This window comes from Acinonyx jubatus, unplaced genomic scaffold, assembly GCF_027475565.1.
Source record: "Acinonyx jubatus isolate Ajub_Pintada_27869175 unplaced genomic scaffold, VMU_Ajub_asm_v1.0 scaffold_22, whole genome shotgun sequence".
Classification (NCBI taxonomy): domain Eukaryota; kingdom Metazoa; phylum Chordata; class Mammalia; order Carnivora; family Felidae; genus Acinonyx; species Acinonyx jubatus.
Window position 1 is genome coordinate 68,902 of NW_026463941.1, and position 19,650 is coordinate 88,551.

The 19,650-nt window shown below is 39.3% G+C and overlaps 1 protein-coding gene and 1 pseudogene across 1 annotated transcript in view; one reads left to right on the forward strand and one right to left on the reverse strand.

Moving 5' to 3' along the window:
• Positions 1 to 19,650, reverse strand: part of LOC106987592 (ankyrin repeat domain-containing protein 26-like) — a 139,715-nt gene that overhangs the window by 48,153 nt on the left and 71,912 nt on the right. The window contains exons 13-15 of the mRNA XM_053213931.1: positions 3,638 to 3,851; positions 1,633 to 1,810; positions 1,264 to 1,401 (exon numbers count right to left, since the gene is read on the reverse strand). Of these exons, the coding sequence (XP_053069906.1) occupies positions 1,264 to 1,401; positions 1,633 to 1,810; positions 3,638 to 3,851 (530 nt within the window). The remainder of the gene's footprint in view (positions 1 to 1,263; positions 1,402 to 1,632; positions 1,811 to 3,637; positions 3,852 to 19,650) is intronic.
• On the forward strand, positions 7,794 to 10,973 carry LOC128313750 (dnaJ homolog subfamily C member 10-like; annotated as a pseudogene).

A 19,650-nucleotide genomic window follows, 5' to 3' on the forward strand; every position in this document is an offset into this window, starting at 1 on the left:
TGACTTACAACAAACCAGAAGGCCTAAAATAAAAGATTAATAAATCTGATTATACTTAAAAATTGAGTTTACAGTAGATATCGAACACAGCGACCCCACAGTAAAATCCTTAGCTCTGCATATACTCGGACAGATTAAATTTCCTAAAATTCTTCTTTCCTGAGAATATTTCATAGATATCTACTTTGCTACCATTTCTATAGTCAGTTATAAGAATTATATCTATTGATAACTGAAAAATGTAGGCACTGTACTATAATAGAAACACTTCTACATACATCAATGAACTCATTTGGTTATCACAATTCTAGAATGGAGAGATTAAAACGGTGAGCTGCAGGACTCTCCCCAGGTCTTCTCACTCCACAACTAGTGCTCTTGCACCAACCGCTGCCACTTCTCTAGTGTAAATACACAAGTACGAAAGAAGTCTTGGATTTCAAAATACTCATAGGAAATAAGGTGAAATTTATACATCTCTTAGAAAACCATGAGATTATTTACTGCTGCAATAACTTGCATTTCCTCTTCATGTTGAAAACAGTAATAAATATAAAAGAGGGGAAATACACTCAGCTATTTTATTAGGAATAAAATATCTATCAATAAATTATCATTAAGTATATACCACAGCATACCATTGTTATCAAAAGTTCCTTGTAATGAAATAGGATGCTACTTGAAGCCAAAGTGTTACTTTTCTCAAAAGTAGGAGACTTGATACCGAAAATATGATCAGTGAACTGGCTACACTTGTCCTCCTGCCCATTAGCGGAAGTATTCACCTAAACTATTAATATATCAAGGCAGTGAAGTAACTGTTCAAAACTAAAACACATGTTGCTAGTAGCAATAGTTTTGAGATTAGGGAAAGCTCATCAGTTCCTACAGAAAGTAATAAAAGCCTCTCCTTTGGACGAGGACATTATGAATGTCACTAGTTGTTGCAGACAATGCATTTAATCAAGAGTATTATTTTATCCAGTGAAGCAAAAATGCCACCGTCCCCCATGACCCTCCACAAAATATATGTGCTTTTAAAATCCTCTATAGTTTCCATGATGAACAGAGTTCAGTTTCATGTGTACATACATATATATATATATACACACACATACACATATATATATATATACACACACACACACATATGTATACACACACACACACACACACACACGGAGAAAAAAGTAATAATAACTAAAAAATAGAATGTATACAAATACATACACACATGTACTTCAAAATAACTAAAGAAGATACCTTAGAATTAGTTTTCTTATGAGCCATTTCTAGCTCCTTTTGCTTGCAAAAGAGATTGTTTAGGCTTCCATCTTGTAAGACTCTGGCCTTCTGTTCTGGAGAAAGTTGCCACTGAGTGTCACTGTGCTCTTCTACAACCTGGAGACACATTTCATTATGATTCTGGTCTCATACCGTTAAAAAAAGAAGGTCAAAAGCTGAAGAGGAGAACTTTAAAAAAAATGTTCAAAAGAACATAATCCCATGTTTTAATTTATTTTAAACCTAAATAATATATATTGAGTCAAAGGGATACTATAAAATATATATGTATAATATTACACTATGTAATATAGATGGAAATACAGTTTTTATCAAAAACTGATTTACCTGATTTTTTGTGGCCTTCAATTCCGTGTTTAGCATTCTAAGAGCGAGTTCAACTTGTTGTTTTGTTTCAACTTCTTTCTTATATTCGTCTTCTTTCCTTCTTAACTTTTCCCTAATATTTTCATATAACATATCAGCATTTCTTCTTTCTTCTTCTTCTTCTTGTTTTAAGGTACATCTGCAATTACATGTGCTTCTTTTAAAATTTGTTTTGTTAGACATAAAAAGTTCATTTTATGATACGGTTCCACATAAGTTGGCTTATTATCCAAATGAAAAATTTCTATGTTCTCCAATTGTTTTCCTTGTAAGGCTCATGTTTTTAATTTGTCACTTCAATCTCTTCCAAACCATATACAGTTGAAAAGAAGCCAGGAGAAAGCATTATGCAACTTCGTTAGTTTTAGTCAAGTAATAACTCTGGTAGATGTTGTAGGAAAGGAAGTTTGAAATTATTCAGGAAAGTTAGAGTTGAAAATTACCCCCTTTCCCACAGGTATAATTATTCCTCCATAGGACAGATAATTCAGTTTCTCATTAAAAAGAGAAGTTGCTGTTTATAAGCAAGTTTATCAATTCACTGGAAATAAAATTTCCACTTGACAAAACCTTACAGGTACCTCCAAAAATGATGTGCAGTGAAAGAGAGCATCTGTGGATGTTGTTTACACAACATACACGTGCAGATTACTGTCATCCAAGACTACGCTGACGAGTCGAATATCTGTTGCCTATACCTTTTGTTTCTTCTTCCACAACACTTGCAACTTACCTTGTTGATGATTACCTACTTTAGGAATCACTTAAACATCCCTTCTAGAACAACACAGGATACGTATTAATTAAGTAAACAATAAAGAGTAATATGACCTTTCAGCATACACTTTTGAATTAATTTTATCTACCTATGACAGAGATGCTGAAAAAACTTCTCAGTAACCACTTTCCGTATTACTTTTTTGTTAATGTTTATTCATTTTTGAGAGAGAAAGGGAGAGCCCATGCATACAAAGGGGGGGCAGAGAGAGAGAGAGAGGGAGGCAGAAAATCTGAAGTGGGCTCTGCACTGACAACACACAGCTCGATGTGGGGCTCGAACTCACGAACCCTAAGATCATGAACTGAGCCAAAGTCGGACGCTTGACTGACTGAGCCACCCAGGCGCCCCCCTTTTACTTTGTTTAAATTTTTTATTGAGAGAGAGATGACACAAGTGAGTGAGGGTGGAGAGAGGGAAAGAGAGACAGAATCCCACGAGGGGCAGACAGAGAGGGAGAGACAGAGTGAGAGAAGAGGAGCTCATCCGAAGCGGGGCTCGTGCTCACCCAAAGCAGGGCTCGAGCCCGCCCAAAGCAAGGCTCAAACTCACGAGATCATCACCTGAGCCGAAGCCAGATGCTTAACCAGCTGAGCCACCCAGGCACCCCCACTTTACCTTTTAACACCTGCATGTTAAGAAGCAAACGGAATCAATTTGGGGGAATTTTACTGTCTTGAGAAAAATGACCATTTTATACTCTGTTGGTAGGTACAGAAAGTAATATAAACTTTCCTGAGAACAATTTAAAAATATGGATCAAAGACCTTTTTAAAAATTTTTATACTTTAACCAGATTACATTATATTGAAGAATTGACTCCAAGCAAGTAACCAGACATGTAGAAACAGATTTATATAAAAGACATTCCTGACAGCATCAATTAAAATACTGAAAGATGAAAAACAAGCAGAATTCAATCTCTTAAATAATGATGTTTCTTGGACTATGGTGTACTTTCATATGGCCATTAAAATTGTGATTTGGAATATACATTAAAGTATTAGAAGTATTCACTGTTAAGAACTTGCTGTGTTATTGCCAAGAATCGCACACCTCACAACACTAAACAAGTATTCTTTCCAGGAAAATCCCATAAGGTAAGTCAGCAATTACGAAACTGCCCCTACACATCTGTAGTATAAAAGGAAACAGTTGAAATATTTCCTTAAAGCCAAGATGCTGTACCTCAAACTGCAGAATTCACGTTCCCATTCCACTTTTTGATGTTCTAACCATGATATCATGTCTTTGGATTCCTGTAGCTCGTTTTGTAGTGCACTAACCATTTTGTCCATTTTTGTCATTTTTCCCATAAGAAGTTTACAGTGATTTTTGTTAAGTTTCCTTAATTTCTCATAGGAAACACGTATATCTTGGATTTTCAAGAAGCCAGCATAATCTGCATCAGAGAAGAAACAGAAATAAAATAGATGAGTACTTTTTGCATATACAGGCCTGTGCATCTTCAATTCACTCATTCACACATTGAGTAAATATATACCTTCAATGGAAGATGTTATACTCTGCTCTACAATTGCAATAGAGAAGACCCCTGGCTATCGATTAGCTTAAAGTCTAGTGAAGGAGAAAGACAACTCAAATGGTAATTCTAAATTCAGATAGTTCCTATTAGAAGACAGAGTTCTGTGATCACAACTTGATCTAGATTGGGCCCAAGGAAGATAGATGTCCCTGAGGAAGAGATAACTATACTGAGGAATGAAGGATGAGCAGGAGACAATTAAGCAAAGGAGGAAGACAAGCACTCTCGACAGTCTAGAGCATGTGCCGAAGTTCCACTGTAATCTGCTTCTGGCCAAGGTGGGGTAACACGTACTGATTGATCTTCCTACCTGAAGCAAGCAAAAACAAAACAGACAAAATACAATTTTAACATGACTTTCAAGACGCGGAACTTCAGACAATTGAGGACAATGATCCCTGAAAACAAAACACGTTAGCCTAACACAGGCCCAAACTCACTGCCTTGAGAGAGTTTTCAGGCTACGAAACAAGATAAATAAATTATTTAAGTAGATTTCACCAGACTCCTTGAGTCGTGGTGGCAAAACTGAGAGTCTGGTGAAGTCAAGGCAGATAGAGATGACAGGTCAGCATCCAGGAGAGGAGAAAGCAGGGCACAGAAAGAACCCTGGGCATCTGCACAGGGTCCCCTTTGGCTATTCAGCAGAGGAACAACCAGTGCATACATGGAAGGAAGTCATCAAGGGAAAAAAGTTCTGAAAAGAGTAGAGGAAACACTGCCTGGTGCTCCCACAGCACGAGGGACAGTATCTATTCACATTAGCTAAGATCGAAAAACTCATAATTTGCCTTAGGCTGATCACCACTCTGGATTCATCCAATAATTTGTAAGAGCAAGACTAAAGGATCCAACTGTTTGTAAGTAACTTAACTATATCTCCAAACAAAGCATGGAAAGATAACTAGAGCACAGAAGCTATTGTTTTCAAAACCAAATAGCACTTACAGAGATGTAAATTATGTTAGCCAGGAACAATACGATGGGTAGGAATAAACACATATTAGACATCACAAAAAAAGACTGAAGTTTAACATTGGAAACCTGGGAGAAAACTTCAAGTGGGAAATACACAGTTGCCCAAAGAGGCAGGGGAAAGGGACAGGAAAAAAAATGGCCCAAATCTTCCTAAACTTCATGAAAACTATAATCCCACTGACCCAGGAAGGATCTGTCTAGGAAAGAAGAAATGGAAGTCAACTCTTGTGATTTGCCTAAACTCTATACGATGTGGTATAACATTACTGGAAGGGAGACTGTGATGCTGAAGCCATAGACTATAAACCCTAAAGCAACCACTAAAGCAGCAAAACTGAAAAGTTCTAGCTAGGAAGCCTAAATAAATAGGTGAATAAATGAATACATGAATAAATGAATACATGAATAAATAAATAAATGGATAAAACTGAATCATAAAAATTACTCGATTAAAAGAAAGCGGAAAAAGAAGAGAACGGGAACAAGGAGCAGATAGGACAAATGCAAATCAAACAGCATGATGACAGATTCAAATCAACTATCTCAAAAATCACAGTAAATGGCCATTTGTAGCAACGTGGATGGAACTGGAGAGTGTGATGCTAAGTGAAATAAGCCATACAGAGAAAGACAGATACCATATGTTTTCAGTCTTATGTGGATCCTGAGAAACTTAACATAAACCCACGGGGGAAGGGAAGGAAAAAAGAAAAAAAGAGGTTAGAGTGGGAGAGAGCCAAAGCATAAGAGACTCTTAAAAACTGAGAACAAACTGAGGGTTAATGGGGGGGTGGGAGGGAGGGGAGGGTGGGTGATGGGTATTGAGGAGGGCACCTTTTGGGATGAGCACTGGGTGTTGTATGGAAACCAATTTGACAATAAATTTCATATATTGAAAAAAAACATCACAGTAAATGAAAACGGTCTAAAAGCCTCAACTAAAACGCAGACTGTCAGAATGGATAAAAAAGGAAGACTCAACTATATGCCACCTATACAAAATGCACTTTAAATGTCAAGACAGAAATTTGTTCGAAAGACAGGAATATGATATACCACACTAACACTTGACCAAAGAAGGCTGAGCTAGAGTGGCTCTATGAATAGCAGACAAAACAGTTTCAAGCAAAAAAAAATATATATATATATTACCAGCAATAAATAACAGGTCATTGTATAATCATAAAAGGGTCAATTAAGAGCAATCTTAAATGTTCACGTATCTGTTAATAGCTTCAAAGTACATGAAGCAAAAATTGATAAAACTGAAAAGAGAAATAGGCAAATTCACAATTATAGTCTGATATTTCAACACGCTCAACATCAGCAAGGGCATAGTAGACTTGGCCGCCACTATTCTTCTCAAGGATCTATGGAACACTTACCAAAAAAGACTTGGTTCTGGGTCAAAAATAAATCTTAATAAAAGGAAGAAGTCAAGAGGCCTGAAGTCGTAATAGTGTGTTCCCTGACCACAAAGCAATCAAATCAGAAATCAAGCACAAAAATATCTCTGGAAAATACTCAACTATTTGTGAACTACAGAACACATCGAAATATCCCCTGGGTCAAAGAAGTAATGAAAAAAGAAGAAAAAATTAGAAAGGATTCTGAACTGAATGAAAATGAAAACATAGTAGAATTTGTAGAGTCCTGCTTTAGTAGCACTCACATGAAGACTGATAGCACTGAATGTATACATTAAAAAGGAAGAGGGAAGTGCGGTGCTCCTTGCTGCCTTTGTGGCTCCTCCCCCAGCTTCCCAAGGCACCCTGCCCTGCCCCGCCCCCCCCCCCCCCCCCCCCGGCAGTGGCTGGAGAGCAGGTGCTTTGTTCACAGCGCACAGCAGGCACTTGGGTGGGTGGGGGCGGGGTCCGCCAATGCCGGGAATTGAAGGTGGGGGAGTAGCTGTAGGAGGAGACCCCCCTAGACTGAGGTGGGCATGGGCCGGGCCCCGGGTTCTGCTGGAGCGGGAGGCGGCGGCGGTGGCAGAGGCATGGTCCTTCTGGAAGGGAGAGCCCAATGCCTCTGCACCTGTCTCCCCTCCCTTCCTCTCCGCCCCTGCCATGGGTTTTGTGTTCTAGCTCCCCATCTTTTTCTCACTACCTACATCATCACCCTTCTTCTGACTTCGCTTCCCAGCTTCTTTCTCACACTTAAGCCTCAGTTACTCAGGCTCTTTTCACCCTAGTCTTCCCGGAGACTTCATATGCCAGCAGTCTCTCTCATGGGATGTCCCCATCCTTCCCCTCTCCCCACATCCTATTCTGGGCTGCTGGCAGCCAGAAATCCTTCCTACTGCGTTTACCAGCAGTTTCCACCTGGCCCTGAAGCTTGGCGCACATCAAGTCCACCACACCCACGCTGAGAACGACCCCTAAGAGAACCACTTGTCCCATGGTGGTATTGGACAATGTGTTCTCGATTTTCCTCTGGTTGCTCATTTTAGTCTGAATATGTGTTACTCTCCACCGCTATACTTTACAAACGTATGTTTTGGTTGCATGACAAGGAGTTAGAAATGAGCCAGAGACCATTCGCAGGTAAGGAGAAGATTTAGACATTTAGGATTCAAGGAAGAAAGGAGAAACAGAATGTTAAGAAGGTTAGATTCCTCAAAGTATTTTGATATCTTTTGTGATCTGAGGAAGTGGAGATTACTGAGCCTACACAGATTGACATTTTGGGAGAAAATTTCATGGTGCTTGATTCGCTCTTGGAGTAACGTGAACACAAGTTCTCAAACCTGCATATTCTCTCAGTTGGTACCAGCTGTATATCTGAATGTTCACTTTCATCAGAACTTGTATCAGAGAAAGAATGGGAGTCTGCTTCAACGAAAATGACTACCTCCGGGACCCGAAATCGGTCATTCTGTTTCCTAATAGTGTATATGGCCATTTTCGTGGGAGCAGATCAGGATTTTTACAGTTTACTTGGAGTATCCAGGACTGCAAACAGTAGAGAGATCAGACAAGCTTTCACGAAGTTGGCATTGAAGCTACATCCTGATAAAAAACAAACACACAAACAAAAAAACCAAAACGAATAACCCAGGGCGCCTGGGTGGCTCAGTCAGTTGAGCGTCCAACTTCCGCTTGCTCGGGTCATGATCTCACAGGTCGTGGGTTAGAGCCCCGCGTCGGGCTCTGTGCTGATGGCTCGGAGCCAGGGGCCTGCTTTGGACTCTGTGTCTCCCACTCTCTCTGCCCCTAACCCACTTGCATTCTGTCTCTGTCTCTCTCAATAGTAAATAAACACTAAATAAATAAATAAATAAATAAATAAATAAATAAATAAATAAATAAATAAATAACCAACCAACCAACCAACCAAATGTATAATCCTAACGTACAGAGTGATTTTCAAAAATAAATAGAGCATATGAAGTACTCAAAGATGAAGATCTGTGGGAAAAGTATGACAAATACGGAGGAAAGGGACTTGCAGATGATCCAGAAGGTGGCCCGTATGAAAGCTGGGATTATGATCGTTATGATTTTGGTATTTATGATGATGATCTTGAAAGCATGACATTGAATAGAAGAGAAGTGGATGCTGCTGTTCATTCTGGAGAACTGTGGTTTGTGAACTTTGACTCCCCAGGATGTTCACACTGCCATGAATTAGCTCCCACGTGGAGAGACTGTGTTAAAGAAGTAGATGGATTACTTTGAATTGGTGCTGTTAACTGTGGTGATGATAGAATGTTTTGCCGAATGAAAGGAGTCAATGGATCTCCCAGCCTCTTCCTTTTTAGGTCTGGAATGGCCACAGTGAAATATCACGGGGACAGATCAAAGGAAAGTTTGGTTAGAAACCCAGTGATGGAATTATGGACAGGAAATTGTGTTCACTCCATAGAAACTGCTTTTGCTGCTGGTATTGGCCAGCTGATCACTTTTTGTTGCAAAGGAGGAGATTGTTTAACTTCATAGACACGACTCAGGCTCAGGGGCATGTTGGATGGTCTGGCTAATGTAGGATGGATGGACTGTGCCACCCAGGACAAACTTTGTAAAAGTCTGGATATTATCACAAGTACTACTGCCTATTTTCCTCTGGCGCCACATTAAATACCAGAGAGAAAAGCAGCGTTTTGTTCCTTAATTCATTGGATGCTCGAAATATATTTGGAAATCACGCATAGTCTTCCAGATTTTGAGCTACTTTTGGCAAATACACTAACGGATCGATTGGCTCATCATCGGTGGCTCGTATCGTTTAGTTTTGGAAAACATGAAAATCCAAATGATCCTGAGTTGAGGGAACTAAAAACTCTACTGAAAAGTGAACAATTCAAGTTGGCAAGGCTGACTGTCCCTCTGCACCAGACATCTGTAGTAATCTCTCTGTATTTCAGCCATGTCTAGCACTATTTAAAGGACAAGGAACCAAAGAATATGAAATTCATCATGGAAAGAAGATTCTATATGATATACTAGCCTTTGCCAAAGAAAGTGGTAATTCTCATGTTGCCACACTTGGACCTCAAAATGTTCCTGCCGATGACAGGAACCGTGGCTTGTTGATTTGTTTGTGCCATGGTGTCCACCATGCCAAGCTTTATTGCCAGAGTTACAAAAAGCATCAAAGCATCTGCGTGGTCAGCTTTAGTTTGGTACACTAGATGGTACGGTTCACGAGAGACCCTGTAACACGTATAACATTCAGGCGGATCCAACAACAGTTGTATTCAACCAATCTGAGGTTCATGAATAAGAAGGACATCACTCTGCTGAACAACAGATCTTGGAATTCATAGAGGATCTTAGGAACCTTCAGCGACCTCCCTGACACCCACCCCTTTCAATGAACTAGCTAAACAAAGAAACTATGATGAAGTCTGGATGGTTGACTTCTACTCCCATGGTGTCATCCATGTCAAGTCCTAATGCCAGAATGGAAAAGAATGGCCCGGACACTAACTGGACAGTTACTGTGGGCAGTATACACTGCCAAAAGTATCATTCTTTTTGTGCCCAAGAAAATGTTCAGAGATACCCTGAGATAAGATTCCCCCCCCAAAACCAAATAAAGCCTTTCAGTATCACAGTTACAATGGCTAGAAGAGAGATTTGGGGCACGGGATTTCGACCTCAAGCATCCACAAATCTGATGACTCAGACTTGCGATGAAAAAGTTATACAAGGGAAAAATCACCGGGTGATTGAATTCTATGCTCCTTGGTGTGGACCTTGCCAAAATTTTGCTCCAGAGTTTAAGCTCTTGGCTAAGACGATGAAAGGAAAAGTGAAAGCTGGAAAAGTAGACTGTCAGGCTTCGGCTCAGACATGCCAGAAAGCTGGCATCAGGGCCTATCCGACTGTTAAATGTTAGCCCTATGAAAAAGCAAAGAGAAACATTTGGGGAGAGCAAATAGATGCCAGAGATGCAAAAGCAATCGCTGCCTTACTAAATGAAAAATTGAAAAATCTCCACACTCATGGAGAGAGAGATGAGGATGAATTTTAATGATGTGAAGATGAAGAAAAAAGAGAAAAGGAATTCTAACCCATGACATCAGAGGAACATCTTTGTAGGATGTTGCTACATTCTGGGTCACAATAAAGGAACATTATCTCGGAATTGTAATTGCACCGTCTGAATTCTGTACAACATTGGTATAAATGAATGGTCTGCAAGCTTTTTCTGTAAAAGGTCAAACTGTAAGTATTTTAACCTTTGTAGACCATGTACTTGTGTCACATAGTACTTTGTTTTTGCTTTGTGTACAACCCTTTAAAAAATCTAAAACTTGTCTTACCTCAGGGCCATACACAAACAAGCCAAGCCACATTCAGTCCACGGGCCATAGATTGCTGACCCCTGGAAATGATACTAAAACTGCCTGGCTCAACCAGGAGCCTGCTCTGTCAAGTACATACATGTCTAGGGTCTATTCCTTAAAGTTTTGTGGCTGGCCTGGAAGGAAATAATTTGGTATTTATTTACCTGTCTGAAAACTTGTGTGAAATGGATTGTGGCCATAGTGTAATTAAAAAAAACCACACCCACCCACCCCCCCCCACAGACACACACAATGTGGCAAACAGATAGCCTATTTTCATGGTGTATTATAGTAAAGAGATTTTCTTCTTTTTTCTTTCTAAAGGTTGAAGAACTGATTTTAATTTTTCACAATTGAGAAAAATTTTGGTAAAAAACTGCCAAAGATTTCTACAGTATCTAGAAGAAGAAGAAGAAGAAGAAGAAGAACGAGGAGGGAAGGAGGGGGAGCAGAAGAAGAGGAGGATGAGGAGGAGGAGCATAGAGGAGGTGCAAGAAGACAGAGGAGTAGGAGGAAGGAGGAAGAGGAGGGAAGGAGGACAGGGAGATGGAGAGAGAAAGGGAGAAGAAGAAGGAGAAGAAGAAGAAGAAGAAGAAGAAGAAGAAGAAGAAGAAGAAGAAGAAGAAGAAGAAGAAAAGAAGAAGGGGAGGGGAGGAGGAGGAGGAGGAGGAGAGGAGGAGTAGGAGGGAGGAGAAGGAAGAAGGAGGGGAGGAAGAAGGAGAGGAAAAAGAAGAAGAGGCTGAAGAGGATGAGGAAGAAGAAAGGTCTGAAATCTATGACATTGGGTTCCACCTTTTGAAACTAGAAAACTAAAACAAATTAAACCCAAACCAAGCAGAAGAAAGGAACTAATAAAGACAAAAATCACATGAAAGAATGCAGAAAAACGATAGAGAATAATCAATGAAACCAAATGTTTTCAGGAGGTGAAAAAAGGATAAATTTCTACCAAGACTGATCCCAAAATGAAGAGAAACAACGGAAGTATTAACAATATAGCAGAAATTAGTAATGTAACTAACATTACTGGAAATTCACAGACTAAAAAAATAACAAAGTAATATTATGAACTTTATATAATTAATTTGACAACTCAGATGCAGTGGGTAAATTCCGTGAAAGACAGAAATTATCAAAGCTCAATCAAGAGTGAAGGGTGCCTGGCTGGCTCAGTTGGTAGAACATGTGACTCTTGATCTCTGGATTGTGAGTTCAAGCCCCATGTTGGGTGTAAACATTACTGAAATGAAATGAAGTGAAATGAAATGAAATGAAATGAAGTGAAATGAAGTGAAATGAAGTGAAATGAAATGAAATGAAATAAAAAAATAAAATAAAATAAAGGAAAAAAGAACAGATAAACTAACTCTATATGTATAAAATAAACAAAAGTCTTAGATAAAGATCTTTCCACAGAAAACAATTCCAGGGCCAAGTGGCTACACTAGTAAATTCATCCAACATTTTAGGAAGAAATGTTATCTATTCTACACAAAGTCTCCCGCCAAAATGGAGAGGAGAAATAATTCTCACCTTATTCTATAAGGCTAGCATTACCTGAAACCAAAACTAGACAAAGATACTATAAGAAATAAAATTCTGTCATAAGCATGGGAGCACAATTTCTGAAAAAAACATCCACAAATCAAGTCTAACACTACATTGAAGAGGGGGGTGTGTCAACATGGCAGAGAAGTAGGGGAACCTGAAGTGACCACATCCCTCAAACACAGCAGTGAGGCAAGATGTGGAAATCTAGGAATCTGGGCTACAGCGTGTCACAAACATCTCCAGGGGGCCATGGGGACAACTTGCCAGGTCATGGAGATTTTTAATCTATTCTTTCTGCACCTCTTCTGTATCTCCTTCTTATTTTCCTTTCTCTCTCTCTCTCTCTCTCTCTCTCTCTCGCTCTCTCTATTCCCTGCCTGGATTAAGTTGTATGGTTTCTCTGATTCTCTGCCTGGTCAATTTTTTTGTCCTCTTCTCTTTTCCTTTGCCCCTGTCATTTCTCCCTTTGTTTGAGATAAGGCATCTTCCATCACCCCCCGACTGTTTAAATTCTTTTCCAAGGTTACATTATGAACAAATCTAAGCACACCTGCTGGAATGGCCAACCCACCAATATGAGTAGGGAAATAAAGCAACCAGAGTCACAACAGAGAGCATGAAACACACTCCAAAGATACCTGTTGAAGGGCCAGGCCCTGGATAGTATATGACCCCTTTTCAAAATAGTAGTGCTCACAGGTGCAGGACACATGACAACTAGGAACACACATAAAGTATCGAACACTGATGAAATGGAAGAATTCTCCTCAAAAGAAACTCCAGGAAGAAATGAGAGCTAGAGAATTGCTCAAAACAGATATAAACAATATATCGGTTCAAGAATTTAGAATAATAGTTGTAAGATTAACAGCTGAGCTTACAAAAAAGCATAGAAGACAGCAGAGAATCTATTGCTGCAGGGATCAAGGAACTGAGACATAGTCACAGCAATTAAGAAATAATGTAAATAAGATGCAAAATAAACTAGATGCAGTAACAGCAAAGCTGGAGGAAACAGAGGGGAGAATAAGTGACATAGAAGATGAAAGTATGGAAAATGACGTAGCCAAGAAAAAGGGTGATAAGAAAATATTACACCATGAGGGGAGTGTTAGAAAACTAAGTGATTCGATGAAATGTAATATTTATCCGGATCATAAGAGTTCCAGCATAAGAGAGAGAGAGAGAGAGAAAAGGGCAGATGGTTTACATGAACAACTTATAGGTGAGAACTTCCCTAATCTGGAGAAGGAAGCAGACATCCAAATCCAGAAGGCACAGACAACTCCCTTCAGATTCAACAAGAATAGGTCATCTCCACAGCATATCATAGTGAAAGTGGCAAGATACAAAGAGAAAAGAGAATTCTGAAAGCAGCAAGGGACAAACGGGCCTTAACCTACAGGGGTAGACACATATGGGTAGTAACAGACCTGCCCGCTGAAACTTGGCAGGCCAGGAGGCGATGGTAGGAAAAAGTCCATGTGTTGAATAGGAAACTATGCTGCTAAGAATCCTTTCTCCAGCAACGATGTCATTCAGAATAGAAGGAGAGATAGGCTTTCCCAGAAAACCAAAAACTACAAGAGCTCATGACCACTAAACCAGCCTTGCAGGAGATCCTAGGGAGACTCTGTGACTGGAATGTTGTCAAGGCTACAAAGGACCAGAAACATCACCACCAGCATGAAAGCTCCAGACAACACAATGACATGAAATCCGTATCTTTAAATAATCACTCTGAATGTGAAGGGACTAAATGCCCTTATCAAAACACATAGAGTATCTGAATGGATTAAAAAAAAAATCCATCTATATGCTGTCTACAAGAGACTTATTTGAGACAGGAGGACACCATTAGATTGAAGGTTAGGGGATAGAGTACCATGTATTATGGTACTGGAAGTCAAAAGAAAGCTGGGGTAGCCATACTTAGATCAGACAAATGAGATTTTAAACCAAAGACTCTAACAAGAGATGGCGAAGGGCATTATATCATAATTAAGGGATCTATCCATCAAGAAAAGCTACCAGTTGTAAATGTTGGTGCCCCCAACTTGAGAGCCCCCAAATATATACATAGACTAATCACAAACCGAAGCATTCTTATTGATAATCATATGGAGAGTGTAGGTGACATAAATATTCCCTAACAACAATGGACAGATCACCTAGGCACAAAATTGGTAAAGAAACAAAGGCCCTGAATGATACGCTGGACCAGATGTATTGGACAGATGTATTCAGAACTTTTCATCCAACAGCAGCAGAATACACATTCTTCTCGAGTGCACGTGGAACATTCTCCAAAACAGATCACACAGTGGGTCACAAAACAGCCCTCCATAAATATAAAAGAACGGAGATCATTCCATGCGTATTTTCAGATCACAACACTATGAAACTTGACATCAAACAAAAGAAAAAGTTTGGGAAGCCTCTAAATGCATGGAGGTTGAAGAACATCCTACTGGAGAAAGAATGGGTCAACCAGACGATGAAAGGAAAAATTAAAAAAATATATATATACAGGCAAATGAAAATGAAAACATGACCGTCCAACCCCTTTGGGATGCAGCAAAGGCAGCCCTAAAAGGAAAACATATCGCCATCCAGGCCTTTCTCAAGAAATAAGAACAATCTGAAATACAAAATCGAAGCTCACACCTAAAGAAACTAGAAGAAGAACAGCAAAGAAACCCTACAACCATTAGAAGAAATAATAAAGATTAGAGCAGAAATAAACACTACAGAATCCAAAAGAAAAACCCTTAAAAACAAACAAACAAAAAAAAAATAGTAGAACAGATCAATGAATCTAAGAGCTGTTTTTTTTTAAAAAGAATACATAAACTTGATAACCCCCTAGCCAGCTTTCTCAAAAAGAAAAGAGAATCCAAATAGATAAAATCACAAATGAAAAAGGAGAGGTCTCAATCAACACCACAGAAATACAAGTATTAGAGAATACTACGAAAATGTATATGCCAACAAACTGGACCACCTGGAAGAAATGGACACATACCTAGACAACCACACATTACCCAAACTCAAATGGGAAGAAATCGAAAATTTGAACAGACCCATAACCAGCGAAGAAATTCAATCAGTTATCAAAAATCTCCCAACAAATATGAGTCCTGGGCCAGAAGTCTTCCCACGGGAATTCTACAAGACATTTAAAGCAAAGTTAATACCGATTCTTTTCCAGCTGTTGAACAAAGAAATGGAAGAAAAGCTTCCGGACTCTTTCTATGAGGCTAGCATTACCTTGATTCCCAACACAGATAGAGACCCCACTAAAAAGGAGAATGACAGGCCAATATTCCTGATGAACATGGATGCCAAAATTCTTAACAAGATACTAGCAAATCCAATGCGGCAGTATATGAAAGAATTCTTCACCATGATCAAGTGGGATTCATTCCTGGGCTACAGGGCTGGTCCAATATTCGCAAATCAATCAAAATGATACATCACCTTAATAGAAGAAAGGATACGATCATTCATATGATCCTGTCAATAAATACAGAAAAACATTTGACAAAATACAGCATTCTTTGTTAATAAGAAACCCTCAAGAAAGTTGGGATACAAGGAACAAACCTTAACCTAGTAAAAACCATAGATGAGAAGCCTGCTGCGAATATCCTCAATGGGGAGAAACAGAGAACTTCCCCCCTACCCTGCCCGCCGAAGATAAGGAACACAAAAGGGACGTCCACTCTCACCAGTGTTGTTGAACATAGTGGTGGAAGGCCTAGCCTCAGAAATCATACAACAAAATGAAATAAAACACATCCAAATTGGCAAAGAAGAAGTTAAACTTGCACTTTTCGCAGATGGCATGATACTCTACATGGAAAACCTGAAAGACTCCACCAAAAAGCTGCTCCAACTGATACATGAATTCAGCAAAGTCACAGGATACCAAATCCACACACAGAAATTGATTGCACTTCTATATACCAATAATGAAGTGACAGAAAGAGAAATCAAGAAACCGAGCTCATTTACAATTACACCAAGAACCATAAAATACCTAGGAATCAACCTAACCAAAGCTGTAAGAGATTTGTATCCTGAAAACCATAGAAAACATATCAAAGAAATTAAAGAAGACACAAAGAAACAGAAAAACATTCCATGCTCATGGACCGGAAGAAGAAATATTGTGAAAATGTCGATAACGACCCAAAGCAATCTACACATTCAGTGCAATCCCAATCAACGTTGCACCGGCATTCTTCTCAGAGCTAGAACAAACAATCCTACAATTTGTATGGAACCACAAAAGATCCCAGATAGCCAAAATAATGTTGAAAAAGAAAACCAAAGCCGGAGGCATCACAATCCCAGACGTTAGCCTCTACTACAAAGCTGCGATCATCAAGGGAGTATACTATTGGCACAAAAAGAGACACAAAGGCGAATGGAATAGAATAGAGAATCCAGAAATGGACCCACAAATGTATGGCCAACTAAACCTTGGCAAAGCAGGAAAGAGTATCCAATGGAAAAAAGATAGGCTCTTTAGCAAATGGTGCTGGGAGGTCTGGGCAGCAACATGCGGAAGAATGAAACAGGACCAGTTTCTTACACCGTGCATAAACTCAAAATGGATGAAAGAACTCGATGTGATAGAGGAAACCATCAAAACCCTGGAGAAGAACACAGGCCACAACCTCTTTGACCTTGGCTACAGCAAATTCTACTCAATACATCTCTGAAGGCAAGGGACATAAAAGCAAAATTGGACTATTGGGACCTCATCAAAGTAGAAAGCTTCTGCACTTCAAAGGAAAAAATCCACAAAATTAAAAGGCACCAACGGAATGGGAGAAGATATCTGCACATGACATATCAGATAAAGGATTAGTGCCCATCCTCTAGAAAGAATTGGCCAAACTCAACACCCGAAAAACAAATAATCCAGGGAAGAAATGGGCAGAAGACATGAATAGACACTTCCAAAGAAGACATCCAGATGGCCAACAGGCACATGAAAGGATGTTGAACGTCGCTCCTCATCAGGGAAATACAAATCAAAACCACATTGAGATACCACCTCACACCGGCCAGGGTAGAAAAAATTAACAGCACAGGAAACAGCAGACATTGGTAAGGATGTGCAGAAATGGGAATTCTCTTGCACTGTCGGTGGGAATGCATGGGTGGTGCCACTGCTCCGGAAAACAGAGTGGAGGTTCCTCAAAAAATTAAAAATAAAATTACCCAACAACCCAGCAATTGCACTACTAGGCATATATCCAAGGGACACAGGAGTGCTGATTCATAGGGGCACATGTACCCCAACATTTATACTATCAACAATCACCAAATTATGGAAAGAACACAAATGTCCATCAACTGATGAATGGGAAAAGAAGATGTGGTTTATATATACAATGGATATTACTTGGCAATGAGAAAGAATGAAATCGTGCCATTTGCAACAACATGGATGGAACTGGAGGGTAGTATGTGAAGTGAAATAAGTCAGTCAGAGAAAAACAGATATCATATGTTTTCACTCATATGTGGATTTTGAGAAACTTAACAGAAGAACATGGGGGAATAGAAAGGGAAAAATAGTTTCAAACAGAGAGGGAGGCAAACCACAAGAAACTCTTCAATACAGAGAACAAACTGAAGGTTCATGGAGGGGTGGGGGAAAGAGGAGAATAGGTGATGGGCATTGAGGAGGGCACTTGTTGGGATGAGCACTGAGTGTGGTATGTAAGTAATGAATCATGGGAATATACTCCCAAAGCCAAGAGCACAATGTATACACTGTACGTTAGCTAACTTGACAATAAATTATATTTCATTAGTTAATTAATTAAACTACAGCCATGTGTGTTTGGGGGGGGGTGGAATCTAACAATACACTAAGGGATAATTTGTTATTACCAAATGGGGTTTATCCCAGAAATGCAGAGTTGGTTTAAGATTCAAAAACCGTATCTATCTCCGTAGATAAAATAAGTTCCTTGTCAAAATTCAACATCCGTTCCAGATAAAAACTTTCAGCAATCCTGGAATACAAGGGAGCTTCAATATGATTTAAAACAAAACAAAACAAAACAAGTCATGATAACTCTATAGCTAACGTTATAAATAATGGTGAAAAACTGAATGCATTTCCTAGAAGACCAGGAAGAAGACAGGAATGACATTCACTGAATGACTTCTTCTGTTCAGCACTATACTAGCAGTTCTAGCCAATGCAATCAAACAAGATAAAGCAACAAAGGACATCCAGATAGAAAATGAAGTGAAACTGTCTCTACTAGCAAGGACATGGTCACAAAATAGAAGTTGGCAAACTCCAGCCTATGGGCCACGTTACTTGTTTTGGTAAATTAAATTTTATCAAAATACAGACATTTCTGTTAATTTATGCAGTATCTATTGGCTGCTCTTATAGTACAATGGCAAAGCTGATTAGTTGAGACAGAGAATGAATTGGCTACAAGTCTACAATATTTACCATTGTTAGTAAAATAGTAGTTAAAAATGAATTCTTATGACCTTTGCTTATGTAGAAAATCTGACAGCATTAAGAAAAATGCTATTAATTAATAAATGAATTTATCATGGCACATGGATGAGTCAGTCGGTTGAGTGTCTGTCTCTTGATTTCAGCTCAGGCTATGAACCCAGAGTCATGGGATGGAGCCCTATGTCAGGCTCGCACTGAGCATGGGGACTGCTTAAGATTCTCTCTCTCTCTCTCTCTCTCTCTCTCTCTCTCTTCTCTCTCTCTCTCTCTCTCTCTCTCTCTCTCTGCCCCTCTCCCCTTCTCATGTATTCTCTCTAATATTAAATATATCTATACATATAAATTTATCAAGGTTGGAGGATACAGAATCATTACACAAAAATCAACTGTATTTCTATATATTAGCTATAAAGAATCAAAAATTAAACTTTCAGGGCATCTGGGTGGCTCAGCTGGTTAAGCACTGGGCTCAGGCTCAGGTCATGATCTCACCGTTGGTGAGTTCAAGCCCCACGTCGGGCTCTGTACTGATAGCTTGGAGCCTGGAGCCTGCTTCAGATTCTGTCTACCTCTCTCTCCGCCCCTCCCCAACTCATGCTCTGTCTCTCTCAAGAGTAAGCATTAAAAAAATTAAATTTAAGATGTATTATTTACAACTGCACTGAAAATAAAAAATAATCACGGTTAATATCATAAAAGACAGAAAGACCTATACTTTAAACACTACAAAATATTACTGAGAAAATTTTAAAAGACCTATATCAAGGGAGAGATATATACTCTGTTCAGGGGTTAAAAGACTCAATATTGTCAAGAAGCCAATTCTCCCC